Source organism: Ramularia collo-cygni, assembly GCF_900074925.1.
Source record: "Ramularia collo-cygni strain URUG2 genome assembly, contig: RCC_scaffold14, whole genome shotgun sequence".
Taxonomy (NCBI): Eukaryota; Fungi; Ascomycota; class Dothideomycetes; order Mycosphaerellales; family Mycosphaerellaceae; genus Ramularia; species Ramularia collo-cygni.
The window spans coordinates 600,120-618,049 of record NW_019716268.1 but is presented as its reverse complement, the minus strand read 5'-3'; the positions used below and the strand labels follow the sequence as shown (position 1 = coordinate 618,049).

The window sequence follows — 17,930 nt, the reverse complement described above, 5'->3', positions numbered from 1 at the left end:
ACAATCTCCATCGCAACACTTCCACCTCCACCGCTGCCGAATAGAACAAGAACACATCATCTGGATTGCATAGATTGAAAGAGCAAGGACATCCATCTCCCAACATGGCTTCGGACGCGGCCACCAACGCGGGCAATGCGACCTTCAAGGACAAGGCCAAGCCAGCTGCTGTCCGGGAAGGCAACATTTCCGCTGCTCGCGCCGTCGCGGATGCCATTCGAACGTCGCTGGGACCTCGGGGCATGGACAAGATGATTCAGACGGCAAAGGGCGAGACCATCATCACCAACGACGGAAACACCATGCTGAAGGACATGTCGGTCATGCATCCCGCGGCTAAGATGCTCGTCGATTTGGCCAACGCACAGGATATCGAGGCGGGAGATGGCACCACTTCAGTCGTCGTCATTGCCGGCAGTCTGCTGGGCGCTGCTGAGAGACTCCTCGCCAAGGGCCTGCACCCAACCATCATCAGCGAGAGTTTTCAACGTGCTGCTGCCCGAGCGGTGGGAATCCTCGAGGAAATTTCCGTCCCCATCAACCTCACCGACCGCGCCACTCTCCTCAAGGCCGCATCCACCTCCCTCTCCTCCAAAATCGTCGCTCAAGAACCAAAACTGGCGCCCATGGCTGTTGATGCCGTCCTGCGCACGATCAACCCCACAAACGCCCAAAACGTTGATCTTCGCAACATTCGCATCTTGAAGAAGGCGGGAGGCGTCATTGACGATTCCGAAATGCTCGAGGGTTTGGTCCTCAGCCAGCAGTGCAGCAAGAGCGCCGGCGGTCCCACCAGAATAGAAAAGGCCAAGATCGCCCTCATCCAATTCCAACTCTCCCCACCCAAACCCGACATGGAGAACCAAATCGTCGTCAACGACTACCGTCAAATGGACAAGATCCTCAAGGAAGAGCGCACCTACCTCCTCAACATGGTCAAGAAGATCAAAAAGGCAAAATGCAACGTCCTCCTCATCCAAAAGAGCATCCTCCGCGATGCCGTCAACGATCTCTCCCTCCACTTTCTCTACAAACTCGGGATTCTCTGTGTCAAGGATATCGAGCGTGACGAGGTGGAATTCATCTGCAAATCCACCGGCTGCAAACCCATCGCCGACATCGACTCCTTTTCCGAAGACAAGCTGGGTTCCGCCGATCTCGTCGAGGAAGTCTCATCTCTCGGATCCCGCTACACCCGAGTCTCGGGTGTCAAGCACCCCAATCCCAACGCCCCCAAGACCGTCTCCATTGTCGCCCGAGGAGCAAACACCCTCATCCTCGACGAAGCAGAACGTTCCCTCCACGACGCCATGTGCGTCATCCGCTGTCTCGTCAAGAAGCGTGCCCTCCTCCCCGGTGGTGGAGCCCCAGAAATGGCTGTCTCCACGCAACTCTCCCAAGATGCCCTCACAGCCAGCTACCCGGATAGCATCTGTTTCAAAGCCTTTGCCGATGCGCTGGAGATTGTGCCCGTGACCCTCGCGGAGAATGCGGGGTTGAACAGCATCAAAGTCGTGACCGAGTTGCGCGCGAGACACGTGGGTGGCGAGAGGAATGTGGGAGTCAGCATCAAGAGGGGTGGTGTGGGTGTCATGGGCGAGGGTGGAGAGGGAGTCATGCAGCCCTTGTTGGTGAGTACGAGTGCCATGGAGTTGGCGAGTGAGACGGTCAAGATGATTTTGCGGATTGATGATATTGCTCTGTCGAGATGATTGGAATGTCAAGGCAGGTCATGACATGTATGATGGAGAGGAATGAGGTCCTTGGACGATGAGATGGTCTGGAGGAAGAAACTCTAGGTTGTGGTCTGATAGAGATTGAGCGTCACGTTTCCTCCCATGCTCGAAACCAAAAGAGAGAGACATCGAGAGATCGAGAGATCGAGAGAGAGGGAGAGAGTGGGAGAGTTGTGAAGTCAAAGACCGTACGTACTGTATGAAACGGAAATGAAAAAATGAAAACATCATTGATAGGTATATCCTTCATTCCACTGCTCTGCCTTTCTTTCTACAGGCTGAATATCTTATGGCTTGTATGTTCTGGACTTTATTTTCTATTTTTCTTCCTTTCTTTCTAATAAATTTTGAACTCTTTCTATCATTCTGCTGTTATATGTGCATCGAGAGTGAGTGAGTGAGTGAGTGAGTGAATGAGTAAGTGAGCAAGTGAGTGAGGAGGAGATAGTAGGAAGGATTATGTGAAGAGACAGGATCTGTCGTCTCTCTGTTTAACAAAGCTGTCTACATAAGGTATGTGCAAGAAGCTGTCAAAATTGAGGGATCCGCACATATGCTCTGCCTCCCTCCCCATCAAACCCTCCAACATGCAATCTACACTATACTCAACAAACCTACGCCTTGGCCAAGTAGATGCTTCGCACCTGACACCACCCCTTGAGACCCGCCAAACCATTCTCACACCCAATGCCACTTCCCTTGAACCCTCCAAAAGGCACCTCAGGATGCTGCTGCATCATCGTGTTAGTCCACACGACACCCGCCTCCACCTGCCTGGCCAGTTTCTCCACCCGCTCCAAATCCTTGCCGAAAATCGTCGCTCCTAATCCCCATGACGAATCATTCACTCGCTTCAACACCTCGGCGTCATCCTTCCATTTCAACAATGGTACAATCGGTCCAAAGGGCTCTTCTTGTACCAGACGGCTGTCTTCAGGGGGGTTGTTGACCAGTGTCAAGGGCGCGAAGAATCCCTTCTCGCCCTCGGGAATCTTACCGCCCGTCAAGAAATCATGTCCATTCTTTTGTGAGTCCGCGAAGAATTCGCTGACTTTCTCGTAGACTTGTCTGTTGTTCAAAGGTCCATACATGACTCCCTCATCCGAACCGGGTCCCACGCCAGCGGATTTGGCGGCGGAAACCAGGGCTTGGGAAAGTTTGTCAAAGATGTCCTCGTGAACATAGAGACGTTTGCTGGCGTGGCAGACTTGGCCTGAGTTGAAAAAGGCGGAGAGGAGGATGGTAGGCGCGACTTTCTCTACATCAATGTCCGGGAGGACAATCATGGCATCGTTGCCGCCGAGTTCGAGAGTGAAGCGCTTGAGAGTTGCACTGCAGGATTTGGCGACTAGACGGCCGGTGGCGGTGCTGCCGGTAAAGGAGATTTTGCGAATGTCGGGGTGTTCGGTGATCCAGGGTCCCAGGTTGTCGTTTCCAAGCACGATTTGCACGACGCCTGGAGGGAGGTGTTTGTTGAAGAGTTCGACGACGCGGACGTCGCAGAGGGGAGTGAAGGGGGAGGGCTTGATGATGATGCTGTTGCCGGTGAGGATCTATATAGGGGAAGAATAGAAGAGATTAGCAGACATTCTCAATGTGTGACAGAGACAAGCCCCCGGGCTAGACTGCCCTGCATGCCTTGTCTTCTTCACTGGATATCTTACCGCTGGAATGATCTTCCACACCATGAGGAGCACGGGGAAATTCCAAGGCACAATTCCCGCCGTGACACCCAGAGGAACATATTGCTCAATTGCGCGACTCTCCTCGTTCTCCCACACAACCTTTTCCTGGATTTCCATATCCGGCATACGTTCAAACCATTCATTCRCCAGCGCCACTTCACCCTGCGCGAAAGCCGTTGCTTTGCCTTGCTCGAGAACCATCAATTCCGCAAGATCGGGAATCAAGGTCTTGTATTCCTCGCCAATGGCCTTGACCTTCTCGGCACGCTCTGCCCACGTCGTCTTGGACCATTTTTCAAAGGCAGCTTGGGAGTGCTTGACTGCTTCATCTAGCACTTCGCGTGTGGCAATGGGGACTTGGGCGATGGGCTGTTCGGTTGCTGGGTTGATGACGTCGAGGGTTTTGGCGCCCTTGGTGTCGTAGGATTTGCCATTGATGATGTGTGAAAAGGTGCCTTGAAGGAGTTTGGGGGAAGACATGATGATGGTAAGTTTGATAAGAGTTGTGGTTGGAAAATGGTAGATCTGACCTGGAGGGGAAGAGGAGGGGCATTAATAAACATCCATCTTTTTGCCCCACCATGCATCGATCGCATCATTGCATCATCTCTCGGCTATAAAAAACGCCATGGTTGTCCTCCAAGTCGGTTATAAGGCTCGATTGGGGGCATTCCGCTGATTGTACATTGATGGTTGTTGCCTCGCCGGCAATAATAAGCAAGCACGACCTTTGTTACGGCCGTAGCAAGCAATGTCGACGGCCAGCGTAGTTACCTAGCCATGGTGCTGCACTCATACAGGGCTTGGCTCATCAGGAGCTCGGAGAGCAAGCGCATCCTGCCCGGCGTCTGGAATAAGGTAGGTGTGAGGAGATGAAAAGCAGAATTGTAAGACGGACATAAGGTAGGTACCTTGTGAGATCAGCAACAGGGAAGAGATGCTTCCAGGGTTAGGAGAAAGGAGTAAAAGAATGAGAACTCCTCCATTCTACCATCGCATCGTCACCTTCGTCAGAGCATGAGATCCGCATCGGCATCACAAACCGACGTGTCCATACAATTCTTGAAACCATCATAATATCCACACATCATACCATWCATTCAGTACCGCACACACCAGGTGAGCAGCACCATCAATCATCATCAATCATCATCTAACATCCTCTCCTCGCTCCCTCCCTCCCCGTTCAACCCTCACAAAACCAACCAAAGCGGCAACATGCGCAAAAAATCCGGCGTCCCCAACCCCGTAACCGGATCCCATCCACTCACAGCCTGGAATCCAGGAGTATTGCAACCCTGGTTTCCCCCTTGCGTAACATCCCTAAATACCTCCGGATGAGCATACGCCACGGGGTTCAAGAATCCCACGCTCCCTTTCCCAATGTTGAAGCGCGCCTCGTTGATCAACGTAATAATCGCGCCCAAAGTCGGAGCCGAAGCCGAAGTACCGTAGACCAGCGACCATTTCCCATCCACCGCCACGACGTAATTCGCTCCATTGGCCGAGATATCCGGGTAACCCCGCGTGGTTTGAGAATTGTTATACTGCGCCGCGGTGTAAGGAGGCGCGTGGTTTGCAAAGTAGGACTTCACGGCTTTGGACTGGTAGGATGGCATGGGGAAGACATTGGAGAAGCCTCCACCGGAGTAGATGACTGTTTCGCAGGCTTGTTCGGGTTGCGTGGGCGTGATGAGGATGTTGGTGCCCGGTTTGACTTGTGTGGCGCCTACTGATGTCACGTAGGGACAGGTCGATGGGAAGGCCGGGTTGAATCTTCCCCCGAGAGATTGGTCTTGATAGGGAGCATCTTCGCCTGCGCCCGCGATACATTGGCCGCCGTTTCCGGACACGCCGTAATCTCCGGATGAATAGAGGATTGAGATGCCCTAGAAAAAGAATGTGCAAGGTAAGCATGTGTCTTGAAAATGTCCCAAGATGTTGAGGAAGGGATATGTAGAGGCTTCGAGACTGACCATCATGCCGAGCTTCATGTATTCGTTACACTGACGACGCTCATAAGCCGGTGTCAAATCGTGTTCGTTGTACCCATACGAAGTCGAGATGACTTTTGTAGCAGCAAATCCTCCACAATTCTTAGGTCCTTGGTATCCTCCAGGAAGTGGGTCCGGGTATGTGGCGTCCTGCTCGGGATCATCGCCACCATCAGTAGTACAATACGCGCCATCAATGGCATCAAGAAAGTCGTTGAAGCTAGCTCCTTCGACAGTATCCCCAACCTGATACAACGTCGTCTTCTGCGGGTAGATGAGTGTCATGGCGTATTCGAGATCCAGATTGCTCTCGCCGTTGTAGTTGAATCCCATCATGTCTTGCTGAACAACACCACCATCGATCGAGTCCAAGATGGGACGATCTCCCACTTGTCTGGTGCTGAAGTTGCGGAAGAAGAGATCCAAATCGGAGGGGACGTAGGCTTGAGGAGTGTACTCCACAATACCATAGCTGTTCTTCGGGTTCCTTGTAAGTCCAGGAGGGAACTTGTACAGTACTCGCAAGCAATTCGGTGTGATTTGCTTGTCGCAGTCGCCGAGCTCTTTGATGATGTTGCTTTTGGCGATGGGAATGAATTTGGGAATGTTTCCGCTGCTGGGACTGCCCGGGTTGATGTGGTTGTTGACTGCGCGCTTCTCCGTCTTGGCGTCTCTCGGCTTGACCTTGAGGTCAAAGTGGAGCGTAGGGGTGATGAAATCGACCTTGTGCTTCAAGGCAGCTGGGATGCTGTAATCTTCACAAGCTACGTGTCGCTGGCCAGTCTCTTCATGTTCATAAACGTGGTACTTTGTCTTGAGCAGATGTTCCGCCTCGTCAACGGTAGCATCAAAGTTTAACCATCCGAGACTTTGTGATTGATCGATGCGTTCCTTCATAATGCCGTTCGCGGAAAGCCATTCCTTGACAGCCTCGATGGTTGAGGTGCTGATGGATGTTAGCTCTCACAAAAGGATGATAACATCTCGATGATATTACCTTGGCGCAAATGCAGTAGCTACATCTTCAGCTGTCCAGTGTTTGCCGTATTTGTCAGACGTAGGGTGTGAAACGTCCATCAGCCATTCCTCTCCATTGTCGAGATTGCTCTGTGCGAGTGCAATTCGCATCGGCAGCATGGTGTTCCGACCGAGTTCCTCTCTCTTTGCCCACCCATGTGGTGCAGAGCTTCTGCTTTCATGAACGACATGGGGAATTGCAAGAGGAGAAGCTGCGCATGATGCCAAGAAGGCAGCCAGAAGGGAGGTTACCAACATCTTCGCTAGGAAGAACTATGATATGACGGTCCATGTCATCGGGATTCTTCCACGTCTTATACATCTTCCACATCTACACGCCGCCAATGTGCCGGCTCTTCTCCTTCCTGAACGGGCAGAAAGAATGGGACGAGTTCAAGGGCTTGCGCCACTGTGACGAGCTACTCAGCTGTCTTTTGCGCGGTACCTGGCATATGCTACGACGGGCTGCAACAACAAGGTGGGTGGTTTGCGGTGGCTCAAGAGTCCGTGAAAGTGAGAGGTGCACGGCCTCGGTTGGAGAGTATGGTAGCTGTCGATCCCTTCTTGAAGCGGCAAGATGGTCCGTATTGGCGCCACAGATGGTAAGTCGAGACCTCACGAATGGTCATGGTGTACTTCCGGAGGTAGCGCTCAACGCAGGGCTAAGACGGCTACTGGATATGCGCCAGTTGAGAAGCACTCGTCTATCACGCTTGACAGGTAGACAAGCTATGCAAGCTCACGCGATCACCTGCGAAGCTCTTGCGCTCCTTCCGGATTCGGTTAGCAGCATCCTTATCAAAGCTTCGTAGAGACGGTAGCGCAATGCGAGAGAAGCGAATGCCGTGAGACACGGAGACTAGTCTTGCTGGAGACTTGGCTATGCCATTTCGCTGTTGGCTTGAAAGATGGCAGCCGTGACGTCTGCAAAGAGTCAAACGACTCACGGATCCCAGGTGGCAATCGAAATGTTGCACAATCCATGCCATCGCAGCCAGTACCAGCGACAAGTAAACCCTGGGTAACGTGAAGCTCACTTCAGGTTCCCTCTATTGACATTTTGACAGGACATTGCGCCCATCTTTGCTTCGCCTGTGCGTTGAATCGTGCTTCTCGTCCTGGAGCTCCATAAATCCCCCAATGATTACAATCATTACATCTCTGTGAGGATCATGAGAGTTCAATGGGAATGGCAATGACGTCTAGCCACGAGGTGAGATTATCCATCGAGGATGTGAGGGCGTCCATGCCTACAGAAACGGTCATCGGAAGTTCGTTCGGGCGGATGTGGTGCAGCCAGAGTCTGAATTAAGTCTCCGCCGCCGAATTGAAAGGGAAGGTCAAGTTGGTCTGATTCGAGTAGCATTTCGAGAAAGACGTTGAGATGTATGTAATTCCTTCGATTACCAGCGGCGGTCTCGGGCGGAACAGGCTGATCGGGCGCAAGCATCCGAGCATTCACCGCAACGAATACTTCACAGCTGACTGCATCCGTTTGCTGTGGTCTTTTTGAAGTGCGCCCTCAAATTTCGCCAATTAGTCGTTGTATTCCGGCAGTGATGGCGAGTCAAAGTTTTGAAGGCGCCATYAATGCTGGGGCTTGGTCGCCGTCATATGTTGCGGTGGAAACAATCCAGTGAGTCGGCTTGTGGTAGGTAGGAGGACTGTATGGCGAGCGCCAACGTGGGTTGGAATGAAAGAACGGAGACGTCGAATCTCAGTGATGCCGTTCTTGCTTTTGATTGGAGATGAAAACAGTACGCTATCAACCAACAGGTAGTCGGAAGTTAGAGGCAGCCGGAAGTTAGGTGCATCGGCTGGGTTTAGTTCATGACTACGTCGTCGTCGAGATGAATGTCGATGGCCTGGGGCAGTGCAGTGTCAGGCGTTGGGAGTTACATTGGTACTGGGCAACATCTCTCGATGGTCGTCGCTCCATTTGTAAATGCCCCCATCGCCCACATTGTAGCGATAATAGTTGTCTGTACCTCCTCTGATCATGGCCTTCCTGAAAGTGATGTTGATCCGACCTTTATCGGCCTCGCCGCCCTTGCGCTTTGGGATGGAGTGCAGCCAGTTGCTTTGAGTCTTTCCCCTCATCAAGATCATGTCTCCGCTTTGAAGGTTGAGTTTGGTGGGCTTGGTTTCTGATTCATGCTTCTGGGGTGTCGGTTTGTGCTTGAGAAGAAAGTCGCGCTTCGCACCCAACGAGAAGGAAGCTATTGCTGGATCAATGCCTAGAAATTTCTCATTGTCACTGTGGTACGAGATGGAGTCCTCTCCAGTGGCATAATAGTTGACCAGAGCGAAATTGAATGTGCAGCCGGTCGCAGCTTCTGTTAGCTTGCGTATATCATCCAGACAACTGAATAAGAGTTACAGAGATGTGCAATGGTAGTGTGGTCTTGACAACTTGACATACGCTGGTATTGGACGCGGTCGCTGCTTATAAGCACTTTGAGCAACCGGCTTCTCYGTTTTGGCATCTACCAATGCTCCGTCATCGTCAAAGCGCGCAGTGTCATCTACACCGAACACGGTCGTATAGCTACACTGTTCAGCCACATACCATGCCTCATGAATTAAAGCTTACCGGGGAGTGTTGATCTGAGTTTCAACTGGACCGCGCTTGATATTGTATTTGACTCGATAGAAGAAGAGCTCATGCCTGAGGAATTCAAACAGTCCTCGTACGGCGTCTTTGGGTATATAAGGCGAGAAGTAGAGTAGATCAAGATCTGGCTGGTTGTTCATGACACGTCCTTCCGTCGCTGGTACAAAGTTGAGCATCTCTCGCAGCTCCAATGGCAGTTCTGGGATGGCGAATGGGTACGTAGCATGTCTGGAGTTCTGCTGGATGATGGCAGTCTCCGAGAGTTCTTCCGAGACAAGCTTGCTTTTCTTGACCGCGTGTGGTGCGAAGAAGCTATCGAGAGTTCTTGGACGTTTCGACATTCTGGGATTGAAGTTGATGATGGTATTGAAAGGCAGCGTGGACGCGTGAGATGAGATGAAATGCCAATTTGGTGAGTGACGTAATCGACGTAACCAATCTGGAACGCGTCGTTTTCGCGAATGGCACCTGCCTAGTCTAACAGCACCTCAACTCAACATTAAAACAGCCAGTCGTGCGGGACAAGACCATACAGATGAGCCGACTTCGACGACATCATCAGTCCAGAGGGAAAGGTGCGGCATGGCTCCGCGTGCCTCTCGGAGGAAAGTCGTCGAGTCGGACGACGACGACGATGACAAGCCCAACACCCACGATCAAGAGCCCAAACCTCAGAAACGAAGTACGGGAAAGTTGAAGTCGGTCAGAAGCAAACCATCGACAGCCCAGTCAAAGGTGACGGTCAGCCCAAAGCCATCCCCGAAGAAGACCAGATCGAAGCAAGTCGCCCAGGAGCCCTCAAAACCCGCCGGAAAGCCCATTTACTCCTTTTTCAATGTTGCTACACAAAAGCAGCTGGGTTCCCAACCCACTCCTAGTCCGGAGAAGTCCGAGAAAATCTCGACTCCACGAGATGATATTGAGGCAATCCACGATGATACGGACGAAGAAAGAGTCTCTCATGCACCACCTCCGAGCACGATGGTATCCAAAGGATCTAGCACCGCCGCAGCCATGCGAAAACGCAAGTTTCAGCGCGTCCACAGTTTCGAAGACACTGTCAAACCTCCTCCATCTACTTCCCAGAAGTTTAGAAAGGCAGTAGCTGGTGATCGCGTGCCTTCGTTTTCAGTTCTCAATGAGGACAAGCGGCCATGGACGGAGCAATTTGCACCCATCGACTTGACAGAACTCGCAGYCCATAAGCGAAAGGTGGCAGACGTACGTAGCTGGCTTGATATGACGTTTCGAGGCAGACGCCAGAAGGTTTTGGTCCTCAAAGGCGCAGCAGGATCWGGGAAAACGACTACTCTCCGACTGCTGGCCAAAGAACTTGGTGCAGAGCTTATCGAATGGCGCGATCCGAACACCTCTGAGTATGGAGAAAATGGGTTTGTGTCCTCTGGTGATCGCTTTGAGGAGTTTGTCGCTCGCGCTGGAAAATGTGCTGGACTCACTCTTTCCACAGACGCGAATGCAAGTGTTCCGATCGACTCCCGAATGGAGAACACCGAAGAAGACACCCCAAACCGACCTCAGATCTTGCTTGTTGAGGAGTTCCCGAATACGTTCTCGAAGACTTCCACTACATTGCAATCCTTCCGCTCCACAATCTCGCAGTACCTCTCATCGCCGATATCAGGCCAAGCGATCCCGACACCGCTCGTGATGATCATATCTGAAACCTTACTCTCAACAAATACCGCCGCTGCTGATAGCTTCACTGCCCATCGGCTGCTCGGTCCAGAGCTCATCACAAATCCATACGTCAACACCATTGAGTTTAATGCTGTTGCTGTCACTTTCCTGACAAAGGCTCTCGAGACGATTGTCGTCAAGGAGGCGCGAAAGTCGGGCAGAAGAACTACGCCCGGCCCACAAGTGCTGAAGCATCTTGCCGAAACTGGCGATATTCGCAGCGCCGTCTCGTCGCTAGAATTTCTATGTCTGAGAGGAGATGACGGCGATACATGGTCCAGCAAAGTCACATTCACCAAACCGAAGCAGTCAAAGACCCAGCCTCCATTGTCCAAGTCAGAGATCGAGGCTTTGAAGTTGATCACAAACCGTGAGAGCAGTCTCGGGATATTCCATGCCGTTGGGAAGGTGGTGTATAACAAAAGAACTGATCCTGCAAACCCCGAAGACGTACCTCAGCCGCCATCTTGGCTTCCGCAACATCGCCGGAGCAAAGTCCCAGAGACCGATGCTGATTCGCTCATTGACGAGCTTGGAACTGATACATCAACCTTCATTGCGGCTCTTCACGAGAACTATGCCTTGTCTTGCTCATGCTCTGGCGCCGAAGAATCTCTGGACAGTCTCTCTGGATGTATGGACAATCTGTCCGATTCGGATTTGCTCTCTCTAGATCGCTTCTCATTCGGAACAAGAGCTTTCTCCGGCTCCGCCACCGATACCTTGCGACAAGATGAAATGTGCTTCCAGGTCGCTGTAAGAGGATTGCTGTTCAATCTGCCCTGTCCTGTCCACAGAAGCGCCGGTAATGGCGGTAAACGAGGCGATGCACATCGCATGCTATATCCGAATTCTCTGAGATTGTGGAGAAAGCGGGAAGAGATCGATGGCGAGTTGAATAGTCTCATCAGTAAGCTTTCACTTGGGAGTGATTTGGGAGTCAGCACATCTGCTGCATCCTATGCTTCTGCGACGAGCGGTGTTGATGCATGGAAACGAAGCCAGCCCTCAGCCAACAAGGACCCCACAGTCAATGTTCCCGAAGTTGGGGAAATATCGCAAGCTGGCGGTGAGATCAAGAAGCAGATGCTGCTGGAGCGCTTACCTTACATGGCACACATCAAGACATGTTCAAGTACCTCCATGGCATCACGTCGATTCCTGGAGCAGATTCTTTCCGTCACTCGCATGTCAGGCGAGGTACCAGAGGCTACAGATCCCGCTGGTGTCGGCGACGATGACGAYGCAGAGGAAACGGCCAATGGCGCAGAACAATGGGCAACGGATAGGCCAGAGCTTGAATCTTCTTCAAAGAAGGGAAAGCAGAAGACTACTTTCGAGAGTGTTTCGATTCCGGTCGAGACTCGAATTGACAGGATGATCCTCGAAGACGATGATATCGTTGATGACTAGATGGGAGGGAAGTCGTTTGATTTAGCGAGGCGTTGTTCATGGGACTGTTTCAAGTGGGAGATATAAGTGACGTTGTGTTAGGAAGTACCCGTCGTACAGAGTCGTAATGTACAATTCTCATAATCGCCCCGAAGCCTTACTCGGACAAGGTGTCGCTTGGAAATGCTCGGAAAATTAGCGAAAGTGCGAAGTAGTATTCGGCAGATGTGAGTGTATGAGGAGTGAAGTGAGGTCGCATTTCTGGGAGAAAAGCTTCAATCGACTGAACGCAAGTCGCTGACAAGCTGCGATGACACGTGAAGCAAACGAACTAGCGGCTTGCATTTTTCGTACTTGTTTGCAAGTACTATGAGGGCCATATACGCCTGACAGACATGTCCAGACGTCGTGTCCTACTAGGAATCTACTCTTTACTCGAGTCAGCACTGTTAGGAGGCAATGATACGATGTGCGCGGCAAGACTGCCAGATTGTCCATCTTGATTCATTTCCCATTCTTCGAGTACGTTCAGCTGCTGTACATTTCCTGTCCAACGCCTTGAAACGCCATCTTTATCCTCCTACTTCATCACTGTGCATCGTATTTTGAGCAACTGCTCGGGATGAAATATTTGACAGTATTGTCATCATTCCAATGCGGATGCGGTGTGGTTTGAGTGCTTGCTTTCGCTCGGTTTGAACCGGCCTTTATCGGCCGCAATGAAGTTCTGAGAGCCTTCGTTTGGTCCTTGTCGATCACAAGGCCTTGGCAACCTGCTATCGACATAAAAACTTGTTGTGGTTCGTCCGGGTATCAATTCTAAGGTATAAGTTCTCAAATCCGGAACATCATCGGAATTGCGGTAAACCTAACGCGTCTTTCCTCGCTACACACTCCATTTGGGCATTTCACATCAAATCTCAAACAAGGAGGACCGCACTGCAAAAAAGGTCAGCAATGCATTCATCAAGGCAGCTCCAGGGTCGGGAAATACACACTTGAGACAACCGTCATTCTCGGGCGAATTTGTGACTTGAGCCCAGCGACCCCATACGACTTTGCCACCAGCTGTGACAAGACCCAACTCGCTGACATTGACCTCGATGATGGTTCCCTTGGTCAAAACACCAAGCTGTGTGTACATTGGGTTCTGTGGGTTCTTCTTGACGCTGATAATAGGCAATTGCACAGTCACGCCAAGTTCGGGATGTGTGACGTTGGCCTTCTTGTAGCGCAGACCCATGGGCCGGATGAAACGCTCGTACTTGACAGGCCGTCTTGTGAAATCGGGTCCGACAAATGTGGGCTTTGTGATCATTCGCTTCCAGCTCTTCTTGGCCGTCTTCTTTCCAGTCTTGACAACCTTGAACATCTCAGACTCGCTGATTCCTCGTACTTTTGGCAATGGCACGCTGAACTTGGCAGCTTTCTCAGCACGCTTGTTCTTGATAGCCGAACTGAGCGCCTTTGCGTTTGTGGTGTTGCTACGGTCCAGCAGGTATCCAGGAAGCGGTGTGGTGGATGGTTGGGCGGGCTCCGAAGATTTGACATTCTTCTCCTCCTGCTGTTTGATGGCCTTCTTCATCTGGATCTTCTCCTTGTGGCGCTTCTGCTGGTACAATTTCGCACGCAGACCCGTCAGGTTTTGCGCTTTGTCGGAGGCGTGGTGGGCCTCACGGGCGGCACGCTTTCGAGTGCGCTCTTCATGATCCAAGCGGCGACCATGCTGCTTGGTGAAGCGTTCCATGTATTCATTCTGAGGCATGGCGGCGGTATTGTGGGCGCGATTGCCTCGAGGTGTGCTGTGGAAGTTGTGGAGTGGAGTGGAAGAAAGGCGGGCGGTCGACAACTTCCAATTGAAAATTGGTAATCCCCGCTAGCTCAAAATGTCGGGGTCCAGTCCGCGGGAAAGACCGCAGGACGAGGCAAGTGCATTGAACATTCAAGGTCATCGCCAACCACAACGATATACACAATGCTGGCGCGCACTCTCCGCCGGGCACTGCTGGAGACCCGCACTCCGCTGTCGATTTCACAGCAACTCCCCATAACAAGGATTGCAGCACTGAGCACCGTCTCGCAAAGCTCGACACCTCCGCCGCCGATTCCATCTCCTTCGTCGGCATCAAATGCAAGCGCAATCAGCATAGACGCGCCTGCTCTGAATGCGCAGCCGTCCGTTCCACAGCAACTCTCGCCTTCGGTTCGCGAACTCCTACCTCTTTTACGATCACAAGGGCCGCACTACATCACCGTTCACATCCACGGCAACCCATATCTCGTCACACAGGGCGACTCCATTCGGTTGCCCTTTTACATGCACGATGTTGAACCCGGCGATGTGCTACGTCTCGACCGTGCCATCAATCTGGGCAGCAGAGACTTCACATTGAAAGCTCCTGCACCGCCAGCCAAGCGAAAGAGCGCAACAACGACATCTTCGAATATTGTCGATCCCACAAATACATCGCCTGAAGAGCCACATGACTCTCTGCAGTTCTCCAAAACTCCCTCAAACGTGCCGCATTACATTCCACATCTTGCCAAGGAAAGGTATTCATACATCGACCCTAGGCTATTCGTGTGCAGAGCGGTCGTCACGGGCGTCGAGAGCGAACCCATGCGGATCAAGGAGAAGACGAAGCGAAGGCAACGTCACATCCGGAAGGTCAAGAGCAAGCATCGATACACCATCATCAAGATCAAGGAACTCCACATAAGGAGCGTCGAGGATGTAGAAGGTCCGCAGGCATAGTTTAGGAGGACTGTACACAACTGGAGATGTAAGATGAATGACGGGAACGGCCCTACAGTAGGATTACTGGGATCTCTGGCGATCGGGGTGGCCGCCTCAGCTTCAGGTGCACGACTCTTCACGCAAGAAGAATCCACGCGAGGGTTCCAACCTGGCCAGTCCCGTTCGGTGTTTCGGCGAGATCCTGGCAACCATCCACGAGATAAAGTATGATATCCTGCACGTCACTGCGGTGGTCTGTGTGCTGGAGACGCTCCGCATACGCTTGAGCGCATGGATAATCCGTGGGTGGTGGCAATGCAGCTTTTGACAGGGAAAAGCAAGGCGTCATGACAGGAGTGAGCCCTGTGTATCACTATGGCGGGATGGTCTTAGGCGAATGGGTGTCACATGTACCAGGTCAACGTTCAATGTACACATTCAATCGGCATGGTATATACACAATTGTAACATGATACGGAATGTCAATCCCAGTATGTCTCAATTGCACTCCCTCCCKGCTAGTCTCGACTTCAAAACATTTTACGAGGGATGCGCAGCTGACAAAAGGCGGCCTCATAGTACCCTATTCATTGTATACACAAAGCTGTCCGATGTGGTTGATGTGTGCAGGAATTCCGGCTTAAGCACGACTCGCTCCTTCCAATTTTGAAAAAAAAAGCATTCACTCATACGGTTTCACTCACTTGCCCGCACAACTTCCCGATTTGGTCAAATGCATATTCACTCCAAATATCATCTTGCTTTGCTGTGGCTCGATATGTAGCAACTCAAAATCGTCCAAAAAGGAAGCCCATCTGCTTCGCCGAGTCATGGGACCGTCTCCTCATCAAGAGCTTGACCCCACTTTCACGGACACAAAAATGGAAAATTACAGCTCTGCTAACAACTGCAAAARGAATTGACCTACGCAGGGATCGAACCTGCAATCTCCTGATTCCGCAACATAGGGTTCTATCCCTGCGTTCGTAGTCAGACGCCTTGCCATTGGGCCAGCAGGCCAATTGCTGAGAGCGAAGGCCGCAGTAGKATTTATATCCCTGCAAAACATTGAGTGCGAGGTTCGCGCGGGATTCCTTGGCTAGTCCGTCCTTCGTTCAGGCCTCCATTCCTTCACACTTGTTACTTCAACACTGGTTGAGCATGAGCAATTCTAGTCTCGTTCTACCAAAGAACAGTCATAGGCCTCTGGTCTAGACAGTCATTTGAACAGTCATTCACGATGAGCTGCTGAGAAAGTGGAAGCTGTCACAACAACGAGGCCCTAAAAGCAACAACGACATGTCAGGCAACAGAAGTGCTGATTCCACAGAGGATAGCTTTCAATTTAGTGAGATTCAAGCTCTTCGCTCGCTCTCCAGAATGTGAGACTCACATGGCACTTCAGTCGTCTCCAGGGGACCAAGGCCGGATCCTGCTGCACGAAAGATCATTAGGAGACAGGCGATGAAAGAGGTTGGCCTGAGTAGACGTCGCCGAAATCACGGTCAGCCGTACGAAAAGCAAGTCGAGTTCGATGAAAGACCGCTCAGGAAGCCAGTGCATCTTCCTCTGCGCGACTCGTCGACTTCATCTTCTTCCTCGAGTTCGAAGGCTTCACGTACATTTACAACAAGCACAGAGCCTCCTGAAGATAACAATACCGAGATCACGACTATGAGCCATGGAACATCCTCCATGACCCATCGTGCAACGCTTCCTCAGAGCCTCGATTCCACCAAGGGTGACTACTGGCACGCTCGCTCGAACAGTGGCATAGATTTATCTTCCCTCACGATTCTCACCAACTTCAACATCGGTAAAAGCGCCATTTCGGCCCTTGCCAGCTCCCCATCGCGTCTGGCCACAGTGCTCGACCATCGACAATGGTCTTATCTGGATTACATTCCGCAGAGATATCCTCACAGCCCATGTTTGGCCGCCGCGACAGATTGCATCTTAGCCAGAGTTGGGAACATTCTATCTCCTCGTCCCAGAGGGGAAAGCTCGACTCTACGTCTCTATGCGAAAACATTACGTCTGGTGCAGAATGCAGTTGCGAGTTCTAACTGTTTGGACCCGGACGTTCTCTGTGCTGTGCAGCTTTTATCTCTGAATGAGCTTTTCGATGCCTCTAGTAGTGGAGCCTGGGATGCCCACGTCGAGGGCTCTGCACGATTGATCAGGTGTAGATCTSKRKGKYSSYYKKAKMMKKARWWWRARAAGGCTCTTTTCGCGGCGAGTGTCGGGCCTTTTGTTTCCCAATGTCTTTATAACGCAACTCATTGTTGGTGTCACCAATATTCAAACTTTGTAAGAATGACTGGAAGCTGACGAAGCGTAGGTTATCTGGCCCTGCCGCATTGGAAAGAGCTGTATCTCAGCCTTGCTGTTCCTGAGCCTATGGGCGGCCTCTCGGAGCGAAGCGGATTGGCGATTGGCTTGAGATCTCAGATCTTGTCTCTGCCTGGATTGTGGCATGATATTGGCCATGCTCTTGAGGTGAGAACCTTTCGATTTCTCCAGCATGCATTGTTTAGCAAGATAGGCCAAGGTAAGTAGAGCTTGCTGACCTTCTTGTATGTTCCAGGGGGATGATCTTTTCGACGACGATGTGCTTTACTCTCTCGCACAAAGATGTCAAGAAGCCCAAGCAGGATATCTGGAATCACTGGAGTCCTACAAGGCACATGTGTTACAGCGAGCTTTCTCTCAGCCATCGCCGGGCGAGCTTGCTCTTCGGCGCGAAGTCTACGGTCTTGCTCACGAATGCCTGATTCTCGTTAAAAGACTGCAAGCTTCAGTCTGTGATACCAATCGTCTCGCACTCGAGGCCGAAGTGCAAGATCTAGTACAGAACGTCTTCAAAATGCAGCATCAACCTCTGCCACCGCATTCCTGGCTTTTCAGCGGGCATGAGTTAGGCGTTGCGCAACTTGCGTTGGACACTAGCGATAAGTTCACAGAGGATGTTTCGACTCAAAACTGGAAGAATCAACGGATTGCTATGCGGAGGAGATATGTTATTTGGTCGAGCTCATTACGTGCGGTCTGAACACC

General features: G+C 51.6%; 8 protein-coding genes and 1 non-coding gene; 4 read left to right on the top strand and 5 right to left on the bottom strand.

Annotated features, from left to right (window-relative positions):
- Window positions 1-104: 104 nt before the first annotated feature.
- Window positions 105-1,712, top strand: RCC_08548 (probable t-complex protein 1, delta subunit; the record flags this gene model as incomplete). The annotated part of the gene is made up of 1 exon (XM_023773798.1): window positions 105-1,712. The coding sequence occupies one exon, from the start codon at window positions 105-107 to the stop codon at window positions 1,710-1,712; it is 1,608 nt and encodes a 535-aa protein (XP_023629566.1).
- Window positions 1,713-2,350: 638 nt separating this feature from the next.
- On the bottom strand, window positions 2,351-3,901 carry RCC_08547 (probable Indole-3-acetaldehyde dehydrogenase; the record flags this gene model as incomplete). XM_023773797.1 has 2 exons in its annotated part: window positions 2,351-3,289; window positions 3,401-3,901. The coding sequence occupies 2 exons, from the start codon at window positions 3,899-3,901 to the stop codon at window positions 2,351-2,353; spliced, it is 1,440 nt and encodes a 479-aa protein (XP_023629565.1).
- Window positions 3,902-4,614: 713 nt separating this feature from the next.
- Window positions 4,615-6,552, bottom strand: RCC_08546 (probable tripeptidyl-peptidase 1 precursor; the record flags this gene model as incomplete). XM_023773796.1 has 3 exons in its annotated part: window positions 4,615-5,310; window positions 5,398-6,361; window positions 6,413-6,552. The coding sequence occupies 3 exons, from the start codon at window positions 6,550-6,552 to the stop codon at window positions 4,615-4,617; spliced, it is 1,800 nt and encodes a 599-aa protein (XP_023629564.1).
- Window positions 6,553-8,313: 1,761 nt separating this feature from the next.
- On the bottom strand, window positions 8,314-9,387 carry RCC_08545 (related to DNA repair family protein; the record flags this gene model as incomplete). XM_023773795.1 has 3 exons in its annotated part: window positions 8,314-8,797; window positions 8,855-8,980; window positions 9,026-9,387. The coding sequence occupies 3 exons, from the start codon at window positions 9,385-9,387 to the stop codon at window positions 8,314-8,316; spliced, it is 972 nt and encodes a 323-aa protein (XP_023629563.1).
- Window positions 9,388-9,628: 241 nt separating this feature from the next.
- Window positions 9,629-12,157, top strand: RCC_08544 (related to cell cycle checkpoint protein RAD17; the record flags this gene model as incomplete). The annotated part of the gene is made up of 1 exon (XM_023773794.1): window positions 9,629-12,157. The coding sequence occupies one exon, from the start codon at window positions 9,629-9,631 to the stop codon at window positions 12,155-12,157; it is 2,529 nt and encodes an 842-aa protein (XP_023629562.1).
- Window positions 12,158-13,056: 899 nt separating this feature from the next.
- On the bottom strand, window positions 13,057-13,901 carry RCC_08543 (probable NSA2-involved in biogenesis of ribosomal large subunit; the record flags this gene model as incomplete). XM_023773793.1 has 2 exons in its annotated part: window positions 13,057-13,075; window positions 13,135-13,901. The coding sequence occupies 2 exons, from the start codon at window positions 13,899-13,901 to the stop codon at window positions 13,057-13,059; spliced, it is 786 nt and encodes a 261-aa protein (XP_023629561.1).
- Window positions 13,902-14,111: 210 nt separating this feature from the next.
- RCC_08542 (related to ribosomal protein YmL49, mitochondrial) lies at window positions 14,112-14,891 on the top strand (the record flags this gene model as incomplete). The annotated part of the gene is made up of 1 exon (XM_023773792.1): window positions 14,112-14,891. The coding sequence occupies one exon, from the start codon at window positions 14,112-14,114 to the stop codon at window positions 14,889-14,891; it is 780 nt and encodes a 259-aa protein (XP_023629560.1).
- A 902-nt stretch (window positions 14,892-15,793) lies between these two features.
- Window positions 15,794-15,893, bottom strand: tRNA. One transcript has 2 exons: window positions 15,858-15,893; window positions 15,794-15,829 (listed from the first exon to the last, which is right to left on the bottom strand). It is a non-coding gene; the product is annotated as a tRNA-Arg (tRNA).
- A 279-nt stretch (window positions 15,894-16,172) lies between these two features.
- Window positions 16,173-17,925, top strand: RCC_08541 (uncharacterized protein; the record flags this gene model as incomplete). XM_023773791.1 has 4 exons in its annotated part: window positions 16,173-16,221; window positions 16,279-17,157; window positions 17,215-17,372; window positions 17,461-17,925. 4 exons carry the CDS (start codon window positions 16,173-16,175, stop codon window positions 17,923-17,925), a joined length of 1,551 nt encoding a protein of 516 aa, XP_023629559.1.
- Between the last annotated feature and the right edge of the window lie 5 nt (window positions 17,926-17,930).